General features: G+C 42.7%; 1 protein-coding gene across 1 annotated transcript; it reads right to left on the bottom strand.

Annotated features, from left to right (window-relative positions):
- Positions 1–370: 370 nt before the first annotated feature.
- On the bottom strand, positions 371–18479 carry GRTP1 (growth hormone regulated TBC protein 1). Its single transcript, XM_008945090.1, has 5 exons — positions 18357–18479; positions 15823–15919; positions 1880–2052; positions 1583–1768; positions 371–606 (listed from the first exon to the last, which is right to left on the bottom strand). The coding sequence occupies exons 1-5, from the start codon at positions 18477–18479 to the stop codon at positions 517–519; spliced, it is 669 nt and encodes a 222-aa protein (XP_008943338.1). The 3' UTR covers positions 371–516.
- Positions 18480–20228: the final 1749 nt, after the last annotated feature.

The following is a 20228-nucleotide window of genomic DNA, read 5'->3' as shown; positions in this document are numbered from 1 at the left end:
TGTTTCTCCCACCAGAATCAGCAAGCCAACAGGCTCGTGTTCCAGCCAGCCACTGGCAGTCAGGGAGGAGAATCAGCTGTTTTCACACCATGAGACTGGTTCTGAACAAATTAAATTAATTTATTTTGTACAAATGACAGTGATGTCACAGTTAATACAGGAGGAGGGATATGTAATTTTATACACCTCTTTTCACTTAACATTACAAAATGCCCTGAAAAGACAAGGATGGAAACATGTTTGTTTTTAAAGGAGTGTTCTGACACACAGCTCACATTCCACTCTGGAAACACTTCAGTCCTTGGGAGGAAAAAAAAAAAAAAGCCCCAAACCACAACAACCAACCACAGACCCACCAGCTCCACTCACGAAGTCTGACAAAGTACAAAGCATTAACAACTTACTTGAAAGGCAGGAAAACTTGGTCGTGTCAGTTAACTCATGGAAAGCTTAAAGTGTGCTTTAGTCAGTGCAAAGAGAGGAATGTCTCAGTGGCACCTGGTCACCCCTGGGGAGTTATCCCTGAGCAAGCACCTGCTCCCTGCAGGTCTCTCGGAGTTTGTTGATGGTGGCCATGGACAAGCTGCCAGGGTCTGTGAAGATTTTCTGGGGAGGAAAGGCTTTTGTTAAAAGGGTGGCTTTGGACAAGATGCTGGTGTTTGCATGTGATCCTCTGGAGTGTGGAGCCCCTGCCTTGGTACCTGTGCTGTGACAGTCCTTGGTGCTGGTAGGAGGAGTGTAAAGGGAGGTGAGTGCTGTCACAGGTCCCTGTAATGTGGCTGACAGCTCTGGAGATGAGGGTGTACATGAAACAGCTCTGAGCAGCACTCTGGTGAAGCAGCTTGCATTGCATGGAACTAAAAACTAAACTTCTGTACAGGGGAGGGAGGCATAAAATATTCATCATCATCATCACCTCTCCTGCTACTAGTATCTGTGCTGCTGAAAAATACCCCAAACAAATCCAAAACTACAAGTGTTTCAAATTTGCTAAGAACCTCACCTAAATTGTTTAATTGTCTTCAAAGCCCTGTCACTACATTAGTCCCTGCAGATAAAATAAACTGGTTTTACTCAGGGTAACTGCAAGAAACAGTTGATTTTTTTGGTGCTATTTCTTTGTTCTAAATAGAATGCTTTATATCCTGGTAATATGAAGATTTATCAATAGACATTTAAACTTCATTTTGTGTCTTATTTGTTAATAATATTACATATTATTGTATACTAAACAAGACCATATTACAATTCATTTGAAAAAGCACAGGAACACCACCCATAGTTCACTGAAATCATGTGCTAAAGTTATCTTGGCAGATTTCCTGCCTTAACTGGTAAAAAGGCCAACAAAATATTTTCTCCCCTGTGTGACAGAATGTGAATGGATTTCTATATATGGGTTTAGATAATTCTTTTCCAACATTCTTAGAAAGGTTTGTGATGCAAAGCCATTTTTCATCCTTTTGGCAATTCCCACAACTACATTTCTCCTCAATGTATCCCTCTTTTTTGACTGAGGAGAACACCTCTAAGCCAGCCTTGGTATTAAAGCTGGAACAACTCCAAGCTGCAGAGCACTTACCTGCATGAAGGTGTGACACTCTGTCACGAAGGTTCCTTTGGTGATCTGCTTAAACTTGTCACAGATGTCAGGGAAGTTGGTGGCCTGCAGGATGAAAGCCTGGTGCTGCTTGATGAGCGTCAAGGCCACGCGGAAGAGGATCTTCGACCCTTCGTAGAACAAACAATCCCAGATGCGCAGCACGGTCTGCAGGGAAGGGGAGAACTCAGGTCAGCAGAACTCCAGGAGCTGTCCCTGCAGCAGCACAGAGGGAGCAGGGCTCACAAGTGTGTGTTAGAAGTGCAGGCTGGTGTTTACCTCCACTGGCAGAACGTCGATGAAGAGGCATATGAACCAGCGTGACACCACCAGGGTCCACATCACCCCGTGTCTCTCCATCAGCTCTGCCACAGCTGGCACTTTCATCCTCACGAGTTCTCCCAGGACTTCCTGATCAGTTTTCAGCCCCAACATGGCAGGGCTGTAATAATCTTAGAGAGAAGAAACCAAAATTCAGGAATCTGTGGGCGTGATCTTTCCAGCAAACTGCAGGTGGTGTCCTGTGGAGCTGAGTATATAAAAGCAGGTTGAGCCCTGTGAAATCTGAGCTGAAGGAAGTTAAACCATGCAGCACTTCTCTTTCAAGCAAGGCTGATCCCTCTACAAAACCCCTTCATTCATGCCTAACAAGGCACCTTCTTTCTCTCCAGTTTTGGCAATTCATTCTTCCCTCCCAAGGAAGGATAAACTAGCCCATGTTTAACTGCTAGCTCAAACAACAGAAGTCTCACTAATATTTAAAGAGTTCACCATCACCACCACCTCCTAACCACCACAGAAACATTTAAGCTGGATTTGGTGGCTCCAGCCCTGGGAAGCAATCTTGGATGGCTCAGTAGCAATTTGCTTTGACCCTGAGAGAAGTAACTGGTAACACAAGGACCTTTGTATGTGTTTCTTTCCTTCACTGATTCTGGAAAGCTGCAATTCAGGTTTCTCCAACCTGGCTGGTTTCTGCCTAGGTTCCCAGATGAGCACAGCAGAGGCTGATGGTTCACATGAAGGTGAAGGCATCTGAAAAAGTCTATTTGTCTGAAATAATTTTAATTAAACCTCCCAGTACCACAACTATGTTTAAGAAGGTGCCCAAATCACGGATTACATTTATAACCACTTTTATTTTTCTAATGAAATCACAAGAGCAGTTTAATATCCTCTCTCTTCTCTGTCAAAGGTTCTCCTGAACACATGTCCCATCCCAGCAGCTACCTGCTCTACATTCATCTGTCCAACCTGAGAAACACCTACAGGAGTTTTTATGGTACTTGTAGGGAGAGTAGAGAGCTAGACCACAAGTAACCCCATGCCAAAAAACATCCTAAACCCAGAGACAGTCACACCCTGACCTCAGAGCCAACACCAAAACCTCCTTCTCTGCATAATTTGCTTTAGTTGTGCTGTTTGCCAGCTGGAATGCAGGTAATGTAATGTTAATGAGCTGAGTAAACCTCTTCAAAAATGCTGCCTTAATGCCAAAGGGCAAAACCCCCCAAGAATCCCATTTCAGAGACCAAGCCTTCCCTTTCCTGCACCCACAAACCAGATTTTTTCCTTTCTTGTGCTCTTGAGGCTTTCGAGTACTTACTTAAAACCTCTTCAAGTCACCCCCGGGGAGTGTCCTCGGAGGGAGGGCAGCAGTGCCCACCCTGCTCTGCTGCAGCCACCCCACAGCCAGAACCAACAGCAGCTGCTATTTTTAATTGGCACAGGCCAGGAAATGTCAGGACCTGGAGTGTGAGAGCAACCAGACACCCACCCAGCTTCCCGAGGGCTGGAGAGCAAGCAGTGAGCAGCCAGGGACTTGAGGTGCCTCTCTCCTTGGCTGGCTGAGGCAGCAAGCAGCAGGGAAGCCCCCCTGTAAATCAAATTTTGTTCATGTTTGCTCCCTGTGGAGCAGGAGAAGCTCCCGTGGGACACAGCACCACTGCAGGAGGAGCAGCAAGAGTCACTGATGGGTTTTGTCCAAGATCTTAGCTGCCAGTTCACACCAGAAAGAAGCTGCAGTAAATAAATCTGCACCCAAGAGATTTTGAGATGTAATTATGATACATTAATTATAGTTAGTGTGGGTAATTTTTGTATGTAATTGTTATACGTTAATTATAGTTACTGTGGGTGTTATTACATGCAATTAATATGCATTTTATATATAATTTATATATATACTTTTCTACATAAATTTATGTACGTACATAAAATTAGCTCCTCAGATTAGGAAAGCCCCATTTCCCATCCTCCTGCAGGATCATGTAGTTGTGCAAGACTTGCACGTGGCTGATGTGCAAGGAACAGGCCAGCTCTGCAGTAGCCAGGGGCTAGCACAGAGCCAGCCTCAGGGCTCTCTCTGCACCACCTCCCAGGGTCCAGCTCTGCCCTCACTCCTGAGAATGATTCGGGTCAGCCCCTGCCTGTGTGGTGCCAGTCCCCTCCCGTGGCTCCTCCACCCTGTTCTCACCTCTGAGGGGTGCCCAGCTCTGAGCCCTCCAGAAATGTCCCCTCAGCAAAAGCCCTGCAGCTCTCCCCTGCTGGGAGTGTTCCACTGTGTGCCCTATTTTCCTTTTATACTCAGCTGCTCTGCCCAGAATCTCTCCTGAAGCCAAGGCACCCTTGTTTATAAACAAGCCTACACCAGCCTAACCCCCACACCACCAAGCTGGTTCTCCACAAGATACTGTGCAGCAAATTATTTGTAGGCACCTGCCATCAAAATACATGAGCTTTGTCTTCCATCTCTTATCTCCCAAATTATTTGAAATGTCTAGATTTGCATGATCCACACTTAATTAGTGTATTACTTTTCCCTCCCAATAATCTGGCAGGATACTGAGCAGCTGACCCAGAACAAACCCAAGTCATTATTCCTAATCTGCTACTTAATACTACTACTAATAAAAATCATATGTAGGCTAATTATACTGTGTATCTATTGATCTAGGTTGGTTTACAGGAATGTCTTTTGACAATATATCATCCCCCTGAAATAAAGAACACAGCCAGATTTCTACCTTTTGTTCCTCAAATCATCAAGCAGAATTTGTAGTGATCACATTTAGGTGATCACACACTACATTACTTTTCATTGCACCTTCTTCTGGAAGGCAACAAATGAAATATTGTGTTATAGGTTATTATTATGTTCTATTATTTAATTATTATGATTAAATGCCAGAAAAATGTCTAGGTGACAATTAGGTCACTTCTTTTCCTGTTGGAGTTGAGCAGCAAAAGGAAAAGCCAGCACTACAAGCTCCAGGTATTTTATTGCTGGACAACACCAGTGACTGGGTGAAGGGACTTTTTTTTCCTGGTTTCAAGGGTTTTGTGTTGCCAGCACTGCACTGGCTGTGGCATACTGTCACACAGCTTGAAACCTGTTCTAGCCCAGCAGCTGGCAAAGATGTTCCTTAAACTACATTTTGCTGTCTCCCTATCCCAATAATTACCCCCTCTCTGACTCCTTCCAGGATGTCCAGGGTGAAGACATCATTACTGCCTGTTTGTGCTCCAGAGCAGTAATGAGATTTGCAGGAAGTAAGGATAAAGCTTCTAGGGACTGTATGACCTTGTTCTCTGTTACAAATAGATTAAGAGGTTCCAAAAATAAAAGTTTAAGAAGTGGTACTCTTATAGCCTTGAATTACCTCTACAAGTCAGAGCTGCAGAAGTTAAAAAAGGATCCTTTCCTTCTGTTGTGCATATGTCAGGCTGAATATAAATACTCCTCAACTAACACTAGACAAATTCTTAGTGTTACAGAAACAAGACCTCAGCTCTGCTGCTTATCTGCCAGCACTCTGAACTGTTATTTCTACCCCAGCCTGGAGTGACTTGTCTTGCCCATCCAGTTTATTTTAGCAAACTGCAAAACATGAGCTGGTTTAAGTTCACATTGTTTATGACTGGGAGAAAAGGATTTTGTTCACAAGAATATAATGTCCATGAAAGCCATGGTGGGGTGGAGAATTAATGTGCTCTCTCTTCCCCCAGACAAGAAAAAAAATGGTTAATTTTTACACCAAAATGGAATAAAATGCCTCCTTGCTGTAGGTGCATGTTACCAGTGGCTGCTGGACTTCACTGGAGTCCAGAAGAGACAAACAGAGCAGGCCCCTGTGCTGGCAATGAGCAAACTTCATTAGCCTCATGAAAAGCACTCAGTCCTGTCTTAAAAGTCAAAACAGAAACACATTTCACCACCTGCCTTTGTGGGAAAAAATACTTCCCAGTCATTCTGCCCTATAAAACTTACCTGCTTGCATGATACTGAACCCAGGGGTTAAATAACTGGCAGCACAAAGCCTTCCTCTCAGAACCAAATACACTGTTATAGCTGAGTTCATGAACCTGCTTTGTCCAAGAAGGCAGGACAATGTCCTGCTATCTTAATTCTACCATGGGATAGTCCAAAAAAAGGTGCAGGAGGTCTTCTAAGAATCTAAAAAATAAGCCTGACATAAAAAAGTTGGACAACTTATGTTTGGGAGGAAATCAGAAAGTCACAACAGGAAAATGAGGGAAACCAAGAGTACTGCCAATTCTTTTTGCAGTCTCAGCCCAAAGTGACCCCCTGCAGATGTCCTGGCCAGAGGGGTATCCTGCAGATAGGTGGTTAAACAGCAGGCTGAACTTTTAGCTAGGTTATTTTTAAAACATAAATTGCTAATCCTCCAGGGAACTAGGAAAAAAAAATCCAACAAGCAAACAGACCCAAACCAGGCTGTTTTGGTTTTCCTTCACTGAACCAAACTGAAGTTCTGCCCCAAGATACTGAAGTGACACCAGAACAGCAGTTCTGATACAGCAGCAGCTGCATCAATTGAGCAGGAGCTTTAAAAGCCCATGAGAAAGCCCCATTCACTTTGGGTGGCAGAACTGTCTGTCAGAGAGAGAGGAGAAGGCAAGCACCTCACAAACACTGGTTGTGATACTGAGATCACACCAAATTTACAATAATAGTATTTTGAGAAATGCTTTGGAGCACAAAAAGGCAGTGGTTTGATTGTTTCTACACAATCCCATCTGCCTGTATTCATCTTTTGCCTCTGATCCCAGACTTGGAAAATGGGTCCTGTGGAGCAGAAAGAGCCCTTTGGTTTTCCATTTGCATTTCACACAGCACAGTGGGATTCTGAGCAGATGCAGAAGCTACCAGTTGGAAACTGAAGAAGGATGCTAGATAATTATGAAGACAATGGAAAGGAAGGCAAAGATGACATCCTTCCAGACATTCCAGAGGGCAGAGATGACATCAAGAAACAAAGACTCCACCTGTAACCTCTTGGAGAAACAAAGTGAAGTCAAGGGCATGTTAGAAAGCACAAGTGCAACTTTCATGTTGTTCTAGAAATGGAGAATGAAAATAGCCAGGGGTTTAATTATTCTGTTTAATAACTCTCTCTTATTATTGCTCAGTAGATATTTGTATCATTAAAAACTGGTGAAGTTCTATAGCTACTCAAACCATACAGATGAGATCTAACTGAGCAAAATGCAAAAGGCCAGTTCTCCTTTCCTCCCTTCTCCCCTCTCTCCACATCCACCACGACTGGGATTGCTCTTCCTGTGGAGCTGCAGGACTGGGAGAAGGCTGCAGCTTACTGGGCTGAGGATGGTCCCAGGAGACAAGGCTTTTAACTCACAAAACACTCTTGACAGACTTTTAAGAGCAGTTGCCTCACGTGGAGAGGAAAGGAATGAACAAGTGGTGAAGATTATCACGACTGCTTATCATGCCTGTAGAGGAAACAAACTTTCTTTTCTTTTCTTTTTCTAAAAATGAGTTTACAATTGTACAGTGAGTCCTAATGACTGAGGACTTCAGCTGAGTAAGGATTCCTGGATCTGTGGCTGTTTTAATTCCTCTGTGGGATTAGGAAGAATGGCTATTTTATCAGTCCACCACACACTGACAAGATTATCCTCAACACCTCAGCATAAAACACAGCATTTATTTCCTCTGACACTCAAGAACCCCTCCCAGTGTTACATTTTCTTCAGCTCCTTACAAGAATACAACTGTCACACCATGGGAACTGTGGAGCACGTTATGTAAAAGACTGGGGCAGGAGCAGGAGGCTTAAGATGGAGAGATGGACAGACAAAAGTTTTTGGCTTGATATTTGGAGAAGGAAAGCAATCCAATCCTCCACTCTGAATAGAAGGAGAATGCAAGCCACAATCCTCTTACTTCAACCTTGTAGTAGCTAACAAGAGCATTAATTTTAATCTTGAAGCAACAGGATTTAAAACTGTAAGAGGAACAAATGAGACTTACCACAGAATCACAGAATGATAGACTGGTCTGGGTTGGAAGGGACCTTTAAAGGCCATCTAGTCCAATCCCCCTGCACTGAGCTGGGGCATCTTCAGCTAGATCAGGTTGCCCAGAGCCCCATCCTACCTGACCTTGAAGGTTTCCAGGGATGGGGCACCTCCCACCTCCCTGGGCAACTGGTGCAAGTGTTTTAACACCCTCATTGGAGAAAATTTCTTCTTTTATCTAGCCTAAATCCACCCCCTTTCAGTTTCAAATCATTACCCCCTGTCCTGCTGCATCAGGCCCTGCTAAAAAGCCTGTCCCCATCTTTATCATAGGCCCTGTAACTACTGAAAGGCCACAAGAAGGTCTCCCCAAAGCCTTCTCTTCTCCAGGCTGAACAACCCCAATTCTCTCAGCCTCTCTTCACAGAAGAGCTGCTCCAGCCCTCTGATAATTTCTGTGGCACTCCACTGGCCCTGCACCAATAGGTCTATGTCCTTCTTGTGCTGAGGTCTCCAGAGGTCCCTCACTCATCTCCAGAAGACTTCAAGTGTGCTGCAGTGTCAGACACTGTCTCAAAGCAACAGGCTGACTTCTCCACTGGCCATAAATTGAAAGCTTAGTAAATCACTCAAGTCTTCCAAACATGACCCATGAAACAACCAAGGCTGTATTCCCCAAGCCTCTCTCTGCTACTCAACAGTCACTTGTACATTTAGATAGAAAAGTTACCCCCATGCACCACCCAGGATTTTCTCCATATAATTTCCTTTACTCCCAAACACATCTCCTTCCACAGACACATTCTGTAGGCAGCCACCTACGTGGCATATGCCTTGAACTACATTTTGAAACAATATCCAAGTCTAGTGCCAATGCTTCTTCATACTATGCCACATTAAAAAAAAAAGACAATATAGTTGAGCAATTTCAAATAAACCATTTTGAGTATATTAAGTTGCAAATATGATAAATCCAGAGTAAGACCTCTTAGCTCAGGAAAAGCCAAAGAAATCCTTGGATATATTCACTACTGAAGAAGAGAGGACATCATCTCTGTGATATGACAGTAGCAAAAGTGAGGTTAGAAAACTGCTTCCAGCTCTAATATGCACACTGAAGGCAGGAAGCTGAAAGGACCTGAAAGGAAGGGTTATAAACACTACTTATAAGAATTGAGCTCTGTAAGGAACTTCTCTATTTGTAGAATTTATGCAAGAAAAATGACAAACAGACTTGATGGCTTCACAGAGAAAACAGCCTAGGCATTATGGGATCTTCACTACAGCAGGAGAAAGTCTTAAAAACAAGCAATAGCTACAAGGGCAATGCAAACTCCAATAAAAAGTCCAGCAAACTTTTTTAGTGAGAGTGATTTATAGTTTGAACACACTGCTAGGAGTGGTGGTGGGGTCCTTCTTTCAGATCCTTGTTTTTGTTTGGGGCTTTTCCCAAAGATCAGCTCTAGCCAAACGAGTCTGCTGCAGAGGGAACAGGGGCAAGTGCTGCTGTTTGCTCAGCTGGCTCCTTGCACAGCAAATCCAGTCACATTTCCAGGTTTGTGAGTCTTCACCCTGAACTCAGGGATGACTTCAAGCACATGGATACAGCTAATGAGGTTAAAATACAAAACTCTGTGTTAGGATTCCCACTGAGCACCTATAACCCCATTAAGCATTTCTCAGCTGTTATATTATGCTTCTTGCTGTCAAAGTGACAGATTGAGGAAGGCTGTGTTATTAAAATTGTAATGGAACATGCAGAGCCCTGCCTGCCCATTAGAAGGTCAAAAACCAAAAAAAAAAAGGCTATGTGGAATGAAATGAGCTGCTCACTTTGGCTTTGCACCTCTGCTGCTTTAATTACAGTTAGGACAACACGATCCCCTCAAGATGGAGACAGCTCTGTCAAAACTTGAGTTTTAATACCATAGTCTTGTCATAAAGGAAACTTCTGGTTTAGACCAAACTAAGGTTTCTACACAGCTACCTAAAATATTACCTACTGAATATTGAGGTTGTCCTTTTATTGATGAGGTTTGTGATTTGGGGGCAGGAGGCACACATCCAATACATACAGGAATTAAACATGTTTAGACATTTGGAATCATTTCTCATTTTAAAGAAGAACTACATCAGTTACCTCCTGCTTGCTCAACTCTCCCAACACCCCTAGCAGTTCAGATTTGTAACTAATAAGTATTTCAGGCTTATCATGGTTTCTAAATACAGCCACATGATGACTCCTCCATTCCACCTTCAGCTTAGCAGGAGGCTGCATGCTTCCTTCCTAGGTAAATACAACTGACCTCTAATGTCTGAAGATCACTGATTTCATCATGGCTGCTGGTTAACAGGAAAACATGTTGGAGTCCCATCTTTCAGTCTTCCTAATTGTTCAGCCTGCCAGCCCAGCCTCCCTCTCTCCTCGTGGCAGAGGTGATGGTGGAACTCAGAGCTGCCCACTGCTGTGGCTTCACGTGGGCTCAGAGGAACTCTCCAGGGATGAGTGCTGCCAGCTCAGGGCTCTCTAGCTGGGTGCTGCCACAGGAGCAAGATAAACAGCCCAGAAATGATCAATCTGATGAAATTTTCTGGGCTGATGGCAAAACCAAGATAAAAACATTTGGTTATCAAAAACTGCTTTGCAAAGGTGAGGTCATGCCCATCATGCAGAGCCTTCCAAGGAGCTTCCCACACCAAAGGCATGTGCCTGTGGTGGTCAAGTCTTCTCTGGGAAAGGACATGATTTCACCTGCACAGCTCAGTAAAATGCTTCATGTCAAAGTCCTGCTCAGTTCTGTCAGGCTCCCTGGCAACACCCAGTCAGGATATTACCATAAATTCAGCCACAACTAAATGCTAAATACATGTTTACCTGCAACTAAAAGCAAGCAAGCAGTCTGAACAGGAATACTGCAAAAGCAGTACAGCATTGGGCATCTCTCAAGTGGCCCTTCCCTCCAGACCTGCAATTCTGTATGATGGGACTTTAAAGACTGTTTTACCTTGAATCACTCAAAAGAGAAGGATACACAAGAGTTTGAGACATGACTATGTTATTATTCAGTTCAAATATTTGTGTCTTTTACTATGCCTGGCCTCTTATGCAACAAAACCTGCAAGTTTATGGCTTGATATGACTGGGAAGCACAGAGAGCTGAAAACAGAAGCATTTTAGATATCTATTATCTCAAGATGCAGACATTTGCCTCAACCAGCAGTTATTCAGCTACCCTCCTAAGTGCCATCTTGCACTGCAGCTTGTGTCCTTGCAGATAATGCCAGTGAGTTCAGGGTAGTCTACCACATTTGTGACTATTCCATCATTCACAAATCTGTTCCTATTTTATAAGTGGGTAAAACTAAAGATTTTAAAACAGAAGACTAAGAAGTACCAGGCTGAAGGAAGGTTGTTAGACTGATCCTTGAAGAATGCTTGTAGGGCTGCACCTAACATAAGATTTTTATTAACAATGCTGGAGGAAAAGTTAAAGCTGGCATTTGTTAACAGTCCTCAACTGAGAGACAAGGCACAAGAGAGCAACATACTGAAAAGCCTGGAGTAAGAGAGACAGGATGAAATTTAAAATAAGGACAAAAATGTGCAAATCAATGTCAGCAAAAAGGTGTTATGAATTCCTAGGCTATAGAAAAACCATCTGTTGACAATGAGAGAGGAGCAATAGCACATGCATTATCACCGAGATCCCAAATCAAAACCAGAGTGCCACAAAGGCAAGAAGGCAAAGGACATCCTACAGTTTTTCCTCTCAAATAAAAGACTTTCAGCTGTGAAAAGAGAGAAATGATGCCACTGCAAAAGGCACTAGCAAATTTTCCACTGGAAAATAAAAAGGGTGCCATTGTGATCAAGTTAAAAAAAAAAATGAAAAATAAAAATCAAGCTGGAACAAGCACACGAGATCATTAATAGGCTAAAAGAAGAACAGGGGAAAATTTCATGCAAGAGAAGAGTTTGGCTGAAGCAGCTTATTAATATGACCTGTAAAATGAACTGACTGTATCCTACAAACACATGAAAGCATGAGAGGAAGGGGGACTTTTTTTTAACCTCAAGAGTCAGCATTGGCACAAGAATAAAAGGATATAAAATTGGCCATGAACAGGCCAGTGCAAAAGTCATAAGACCTTTCTTAACCATTGGAGGAGTACTCTACCACTGCTTTTCAGGAAGAATAAATAACTCCAATATTAGTAGATGTAGACTAATAGATGATTAGCAAATGTAGACTAATTACAGCTGGATAGACACTGCTGCTTTCAGACTGCTCCTTAAATTACATACCAGAAGGACCACGGTTAGAAGTTTCCCACCTGTCTGGTGCTTTCTAGAGCAATCTTCCCAATATTTCCTCAACAGAACATAAAACATTTCTCAACAACAACCAGAGCCATGAAGAGAACAGAAACATTGGAGCTACACTGAATACAAAGTGCAGACACATCTCCTCTGTGCTTGGATTGAGTCCATAGTGCTTCTTGTGGGGAATACTGGCTGCTCCAGACATTTGTTTCCAACAAACTTGCAAGTGGAAGATCTTGCTACCACCCAAAACCTCAGTTAAACAAATAATTCTCTTTCCCCATGCAGTGTTTAAATGAGATATGCTCCTAATCCCTCCAAATCCCTGGCAGAAAGAGGCAGTAGGCTACAGGTTTGGCTTCAGCAGCAGGATCTTTGTGGCCTCACCAGCTGTACCCAGCAATGCTGTGCTTGGCCAGATGAGTGGCATGCACACAACTCCTCACACCAACAAACCCAACTATCATTTCTGCTGGCTCCCTCTTCCAGCTGTGCTGAATCTGCTTGGGTGTGACAATAATTCAGCCAGAAAACCTCTACTGATGGGGTCCCACTCCTGTCAGTGGGGGGAGCAGTCACACTTTTGTCCTACTCTATGGCACATACCTCCACCCGGACCTAAAAAAAGAGTACAAGTGGGGAGGTGAACCACAACTTAGGGACCCCTTCTCTGTCACTTCCCCAGAAAGCTCCCACTCCTGCTCCCATCTGTCACATTCTGCAGTTTTCCATCAATGACATTGATCTGTGGTTGGCTGGGTTCATCTGTTAACCAGAAATACTCCTGTCAGCATGAAGCTGGTTAATGTAATTCCATGTGTGTGGGCCAGGGAGAGGCAGCATTCAAAGGGACAATGCAGAGGGCAGAGAAGGATTTCTAAACTGTCCTAATTTTAACTGGCAGTGACAGGAGACACTCGAAAATAAGGACATGACCTGGAGGCCTGTTACAATGAAAGGGGAAAACGAACATGTAGATTGTAATGCAAACAGATCACAAAAGACCATCAGCAATGAAACCAAAGGAAAGATGTTGGCTAATGGAGTTGTTAACAGCCAATGAAAATAACTGGTGCTTTTCCCTCTGAGGATCTGGAGAACACAGAATGATTCTCTGCTTCCCCAATTGATAATTACAGGGCTTTGAACTGGAATGGGCTGCACTATAAACAGGAGGGCAGCACTCACTCACCTGAGCACATTTCTGGATGGATACCATCTGCCTGTCCAAGTCTCTCTCTGACACACACAATATTTCACTGAAATTATGCCCATTATTTTATCAATCATTCTTTGAGTTTTATAAATATACAATTCAAGCACATAGGAAGGTAGTGGGAATAAAAAGGGAGACTTATTTTTGAATTAAGGAAAAAAAAAATAGCATGAGCAACAGGTTTTCTGACAATGACCCTTTGTATTACTCCATACAACTACTTTTTACTACATGAAAGATTCCTACTACCTAATTTGGGCTCTTGTTCCCAAGCTCTCTTAAAATTGACTGTGGAGGGGAAAGGGGCACACTCAGATCAGCAATTCCAATCAGATATCCCCTTCCCCACTGACTACCAAGGAAACATGAGCACCCCTGTTTCTAACCTCAGTGCCTCAGCTGCATGCCTGTGCTGGATGTGCTGGACCCAGGCCAAAGCCTGGAACAAGACTCTTGTTACAGGGTAGTAAAAATATATCTGTAAACAGGGTAGTAAAATATATATATATCTATCTATAAAAATATAAATACAACACAAGTAAATGTCCATCTCCTGTATACACAGGAATTGGCTTTCCTCATTAGTTTCTTCCTAATCACCAATGCTATTGGCATAAGAGAAATTCAGCAACTAATAGGGAAGAAAGAGAGCAACTTTTGTCATTTAGATACCAGCCAAAGTGTAGAAGCAGCACATACAACCACCACTAAAGGTTTTATGACAAACCTCCCTACCAAAACAAAAAAATCTGAACCTATTCCCTTGCTCCAAATAAAACCATGTAAGACTATCCAAAAGCTGAAGAGCAAAAGCTGCCTGACACCACTTGGCAGTGAAACCTGCCTCTTGCAGAGGTCCTCATCCCTCACACAGTGATGTCAGTGGAAAGACATCCACCCATGTCAGTCAGTGGCAGCTCATGTGGCAGACAGCAGCCCTCCAGCCTCTTACCTGTTTGCACAGCTTAGAGCTCTCCAGGCTGAACAAAAGCAACAGACACAGTTGATTTCTTTAGACTGGTTTTAGAGCTTGAAAGGAAACTTCAAGGTTGCAAACTCCAATATTTGCAGATTAATTCAAGTCCTCTGCCTGTCTCTGCTCTTTCAATCCACAAAGTTCAACCACTCAGCTCCTATGCAAGGAAAACCTGAGCTCCTATAGGATATATTCAGTGTAAAAGATGATTTCTTGCAGTTAAAAGGTAATACAAGGCTCTCTCAGACCTTTTTCCTTCTCAGTCTTTCCCTTCTCTTCAATAAGGAAGAAAAAGTTATATACTTTTTGTTGTTGTTTAATCATCAACAAAACCAGAAAGAAGCAGAAATTAAAGTATCAGCTTTGATGTCCTTGACCAGCACTTAGCTGACACTCTAATACTGAACTCAGCCTCCGACCATTTGGGATAAAGATCTGTTCAAAAGCAAAACTTGGCCAATAGGGAACTTCAAAGCCTCCTTACAGGAAAATTAGTCTTCCATTTTGAGTATGGGTTTACATTAAGGGTGCAGCTGTAGCCAGCCCTGTGCCATGCTAATGGGAATTCACAACAAAACCATTCTTTGTCTATAACTAAAGCCCAAGAAAAAAAAAAAAAACATTCCCAGATGTATCTCACAGGGTTATAAAACATAGCTGTGCCCAATGTTTGCTTATGGTTATGAACTACTTCACATATGTGGTGAAATTCAGCTTATCCATGGGGTAAAATTCTGTGTGTAAACACCTCCTGCCACAGAGCCAGGCAAGGGAGCTCAGAGAGCTGCTGAACTGACCCCATGTAGGTGTTGTCAATGGCTTAGAGTGTCCTGAATTTCCCTCTGGACTCTATTGACCAGCCTGGCCACATCCCCATTGATTCTAACAGAGCTTTGACAAGAACTTTGCATACAGACACAGATGGGGACCTAAACATTTGTTTGCTTTGTTGCAAACTCACAATGTGTAAAGCACCCAAGATTTCCTTGCTCAGAAGTAGGCAACTGAGTAGAAACTACTGTGCCTAGCAGGAACTATCACCACCTTGCCATATACCCTTGGAGAAAATCCACCCTGCCTCCTCTTTGCTCTGCAATCACTGCTGTGCCTCCTATCACACCCTCACAATCAGGAGTGCCAAATCCCAGACACCTTTGCAAGTCCTGTTCCCCAGCATCACACTGATATAGGAAGACATCTACCCAACAGGTCTAAGCAGGGAGTGAGAAGTAAGGCTGCAAATTAACACACACAAACTGCTGTGTGCTGTGTCTTTCTCCTGGGTTTTCAGGACCCTAGAAAATCTTCAGTCCATACAAAGTCCATTTTAACACTTAAAACCTCTAAAGCTGGAGAAGAATGCACAGATAAAATAAAAGCCAAGCTCCAGTACATGAATATAACTACATATGTTTTTAGCATACCAGGCAATATTCTTCCAATAAGAGCATCTAGCAACCAAAAGGACTCCTCTTCATTCTTAGTAATAAGAATCAGGTATCCAGCTATGAAGTTCATGCCCTGAAATAGAAAGAAGGGATTTAATATCTATATATTTAAGAGTTTCTGTATGCAAACCTGCTTCCATAACAGCTCCAGTGCTCCCCATGCTAGTCTATGACTGGCCACTGTGGCTCCTGCCTTTCAATGTGCAAACAGAAGGTAAACACTGGGAAGTGGGGAGGATTGGAAGAGCTACAAGAAAACTTATGAAAAGTCATGACAGGCCAAATTCCAACTGTGTAATTTTCATAACCCTCACTGCCAGTCTGGAGAAGTGGCACAGGGAACACACAGGTCACAACTGGTACTGTCTGTAAAGACACTGCCTCTGTGTCAGGCACCTTTTTTCTTGTATCCACCACAACAGTGCTAAGTGATGGCAATATTACTCATTTACAGGCCTCTGAGGTGCAAGCCCCTCCCAAAGTCTTCCTGAACTGAATAGAAAATCACCTTTAAGTATTTACAGGCTATGAAGGCTGCTGTTGGCTACGTTGCCTTCCTTGGTTTCACCCCTTTCTTTTGTCTTCTCCTCATTCTCTCTCCCTCCATGCTGGACTTCTCCAGCACATCTCTTGTCACAGACAGAGTGCCCCTCACAGACCCTGGAAGCTACAACTTGTTCTCTGAACTGAGATGTCATTTCTTGTGTCCAAGAGATTTGATTCCTCTGTCCCACCACAGAAGGGCTTGTAACACTCCCAGGACATGGAGGTGTTTAGGACACTGCATCTTCTCCAGCAGACAGAGCGCCCCTCACAGACCCTGGAAGCTACAACTTGTTCTCTGAACTGAGATGTCATTTCTCATATCCAAGAGATTTGACTCCCATCCCACCACAGAAGGGCTTGTAGCACTCCCAGGACATGGAGGTGTTAGGACACTGCACCTTCTCCAGGGTTTCATCTCCAAGCTTTGAGCCACTGCAGCTGCTGCTGCACAAATGGCTTGGACAGACCTCACTTGGCCTTACACAGTGCTTGACCTTCTAGTTAGGAAGGCAACTTTTTGTTTCCATCCTGACAGCATAATTGCATCTATGGGGACAAGAAACTGCCTGTCATGTGAAGTGGCATGCACAGAAAACTGCTCTGGAGCCTCTGCTCAGCTGGGATCACTGTATCTGTCCTGATGAGGTCTGCTGCTTCACTAACAGAGAAGCTGATTTCCTAAATCTTTGCTTGATTTACAACATGTCTTGGAAAGCAGATGTTGCTCTTTGGTCTATGTTCTAACAATTTAGCCAGAAAAGATGATGTTCATCCTGTGAGGAGACTAGAGGTAAAAAGCCATATGTGATTTCTATTCAAGTAATCTTCTTTCATCTCTGGTGTTCACAATGCCAAGTTAAAGTGAAAAGATTAGTCCATTAAACAGTTAATGTACCAAAACTTTTCATTAACAACTGGACATATACACTGGGTATAAGTTAGTACAGTTTAGAATTTGTGACTTTGTGGGAATAACTACTTCTATATAGGAGCCTGACACTAGCAAGAGTATTCATAATTCCACCCCTTCTGTTAGTCTTAAAATACTAAAATTATGTTTTAATAAATACATAACACAGAAAACAAAAATCATTCCACTTTTACTTCCATTCACCAAATGATTTCTGTAGTAAACCTTGTTGGGATAAACAGACTGAATTCACTAACAAAATTTTTTTTATAAGTTCCTCTAAGTCTTCTCCTCTCCAAATTGCAATAACCATAATTCATACTCTTAACTTTGGAACAGTTGCATTTACTGTACTAATTTCTCAGTTAACATGAGGTCTAGGCTAGCACACATGCCCTTGGTGAGGAAAGGACTTAATAAATGAACTGAAAACACATTTTTTTCCATTACATTTTCTGCTTCTTTACAATCCTTAAAGATGGTTGCTTTTTTCTTGACTGTGATGAATGAACTTTTATTTCCTTTGTGTCCCACAGGAAACTAAAGTACTTGGAAGAGACAGAAGGAGTGGTTTTGAGCTGCCATCTAAGCAGTATCAGGTTAAATTTCAAACTCATTTTCTACCTACTTATGTGTCTACACTGAGAGATGGCACCAAATAAATGCTGCCACCCCCTCAACTATGTGGTGTTGCATGAATGCTGGTCTTCCTGTGCTTTGAAAAATGTGAGAGTGAAAACAAAGGAAACTGAGATCTCCTGATGCCTCACACATACAAGGATTATTTTGGGAAAGATGGCAGAAGGAAGAGGGAAAAGCAAGCTCACTTTCTCTTCTCAAAATGGACATTCCAATGGAGAAGAACAATCAGCACTGGGGGAAACTGAGATCTCCTGATGCCTCACACATACAAGGATTATTTTGGGAAAGATGGCAGAAGGAAGGAAGAGGGAAAGACAAGCTCACTTTCTCTTCTCAAAATGCACATTCCAATGGAGAAGAACAATTAGCACTGGGGAAAGGAAGCATTGCTTCAGAACCAGTGACTACATACCTGGCAATATCCTACTGCTTTGTTATGATGCCCATATGCCACCAGCACGTTGTAGAGTGTGTGCTGCAAACAGGGATCTGCAGTTCTGCGGAATTTGACATTATCTGGAAATGTTCTGTTCATGTCTAAACAAAAGGGAAAAAGACCAAAATTAAGAGCAGTTCCCTCCTTTACTTTCCCAACAACCTTTTAGAGCCAAGTTCCAGCTGTACTTCAGAAGAGCTATGGTTCACTAAACTTCTGTTTTGGTGGGTGAATTTTAAGAACCAGCTTTCCCTCCATTTTGGCTAAAAAGCCACTTGCATTCAAGGGTAATCTGTTCCTAGAAAGATTAATCCTATTAGTGTACTGAAATCAACTTCAAGCAGGACTAAAGAAATTCTCCTGCAGATGGGATTCTCTCAAGAGCTGACTGCAAAGGCTTAACTGAAAGCAAACCAGACCTTCAGAAACAACACAGATAAAATTTATGTAGCCAAGCAGCACGCACCTCTAGGAGAGAATATTCTTTAACAAATCAGATGAACTTTAATTCACTTATTCAGTGAACTTCTACCAAACAGTCCCCAGCAGCTAAAAAGTGTCCTGTTCCTGCAGTGGTGACTTCCACCTAAAATCACCTTTTGAAAGTGATTAAGTTTCTCCATGATGTGACCATGAGAGAATTTGTTTCTTCATTGGTGCAAGATCACCAGGGAGGAGTGATTTTTGATGTCTGAGCAGCAGAGCACACCCCACATGCTTCAGGCTCAATCCTACACCCAGTAAGGACTATGCAATGACTGACATTTCAACACATTCTTTGCTTCCAGAGCAAGTGTGAACAGTAGGACTCCTCTTCCCTTACAATGGTCTAAGAATTAGGCACACAAGTTTGAGCTAGTTACTCCAAATTCTCTTTAGTTGCTGGAAAGAAACAAGCAGATTTAATTTTTTGGACTGCTTCACTCTGTGAAGAGGGAGCCCAGTGTCACTAGTCCAGACTTGTGCACCTGGTTTTTAGAAGTTTATATTAGAGAGAAAAAATCTTATCCAAAAGTAACTTTGAAGTTTTTTCAAAACCCAAGGCTTATTAATAAAATATGAATTGCTATTTTGGTGATATTTAACAGCAAAAAATTGGTTTAAAGGTTGTTTCTAAAAAAATAATTCAGTAACAGCACTACTGTACAGATATCTATGTCCTAAGAGTTATCACTTCTTATCAGCCTTTTCCTGCATGAAGGAAGAAGTCTGTTACAGCTTTGACACAAATTTGAGCTGTAAGCAACCAAAGGACAAAAGCTCTCCAAAATCCCTGTAATGGAAGTCACAAGCATTAAAAAGTTATCACACTAATCACCATTTTTTCCTTTCAAAGTGAACAAATCATTTACAGAAACAGAAAGGCAGGGAAATATTTTACTTCACTTCTCATGTGATTGGAAAGAAAAACATAAGGAAAAAGTTCTTAAAAGGACCTGAGCAACAGTGAACAAACATGTTTTTCCCACAAGGACTGGGGGAAGTCTTCCCTAGCTTTAGGAAGGACTTCAAACTTTTCTTTATGTTTAGTAACAGTGCTTTCATTTAGGGGGAGGAGACTGGGACAAAAAACAAGATACAAGAGCTAGAAGTCTTTAACTTTAATAGGAGATATGGGGAATGGTCTCACAGGACTCCTTGTACCAGGTTATCATCTTGAGTGCACCATGAGCAGGGGGTCTCAATTCCTCTCCAACCTCCCCTTTCTGCTCCATGTTATGCTCTCACTCTTCCTCCAGCTCTGAGGCTCCTCTGACTGTAAGGTGAGGGACATCAGCCCACTCCCCAAGCACACACAAACTGATGGGTTTTGCCACACTAGGAGATGACCACCAGAGATGACTTGAG

The sequence above is a fragment of the Merops nubicus genome, unplaced genomic scaffold (assembly GCF_000691845.1).
Source record: "Merops nubicus isolate BGI_N331 unplaced genomic scaffold, ASM69184v1 scaffold5578, whole genome shotgun sequence".
Taxonomy (NCBI): Eukaryota; Metazoa; Chordata; class Aves; order Coraciiformes; family Meropidae; genus Merops; species Merops nubicus.
Note: the sequence above shows the minus strand (reverse complement) of the source record. Positions and strands in the feature narration are given on the sequence as shown.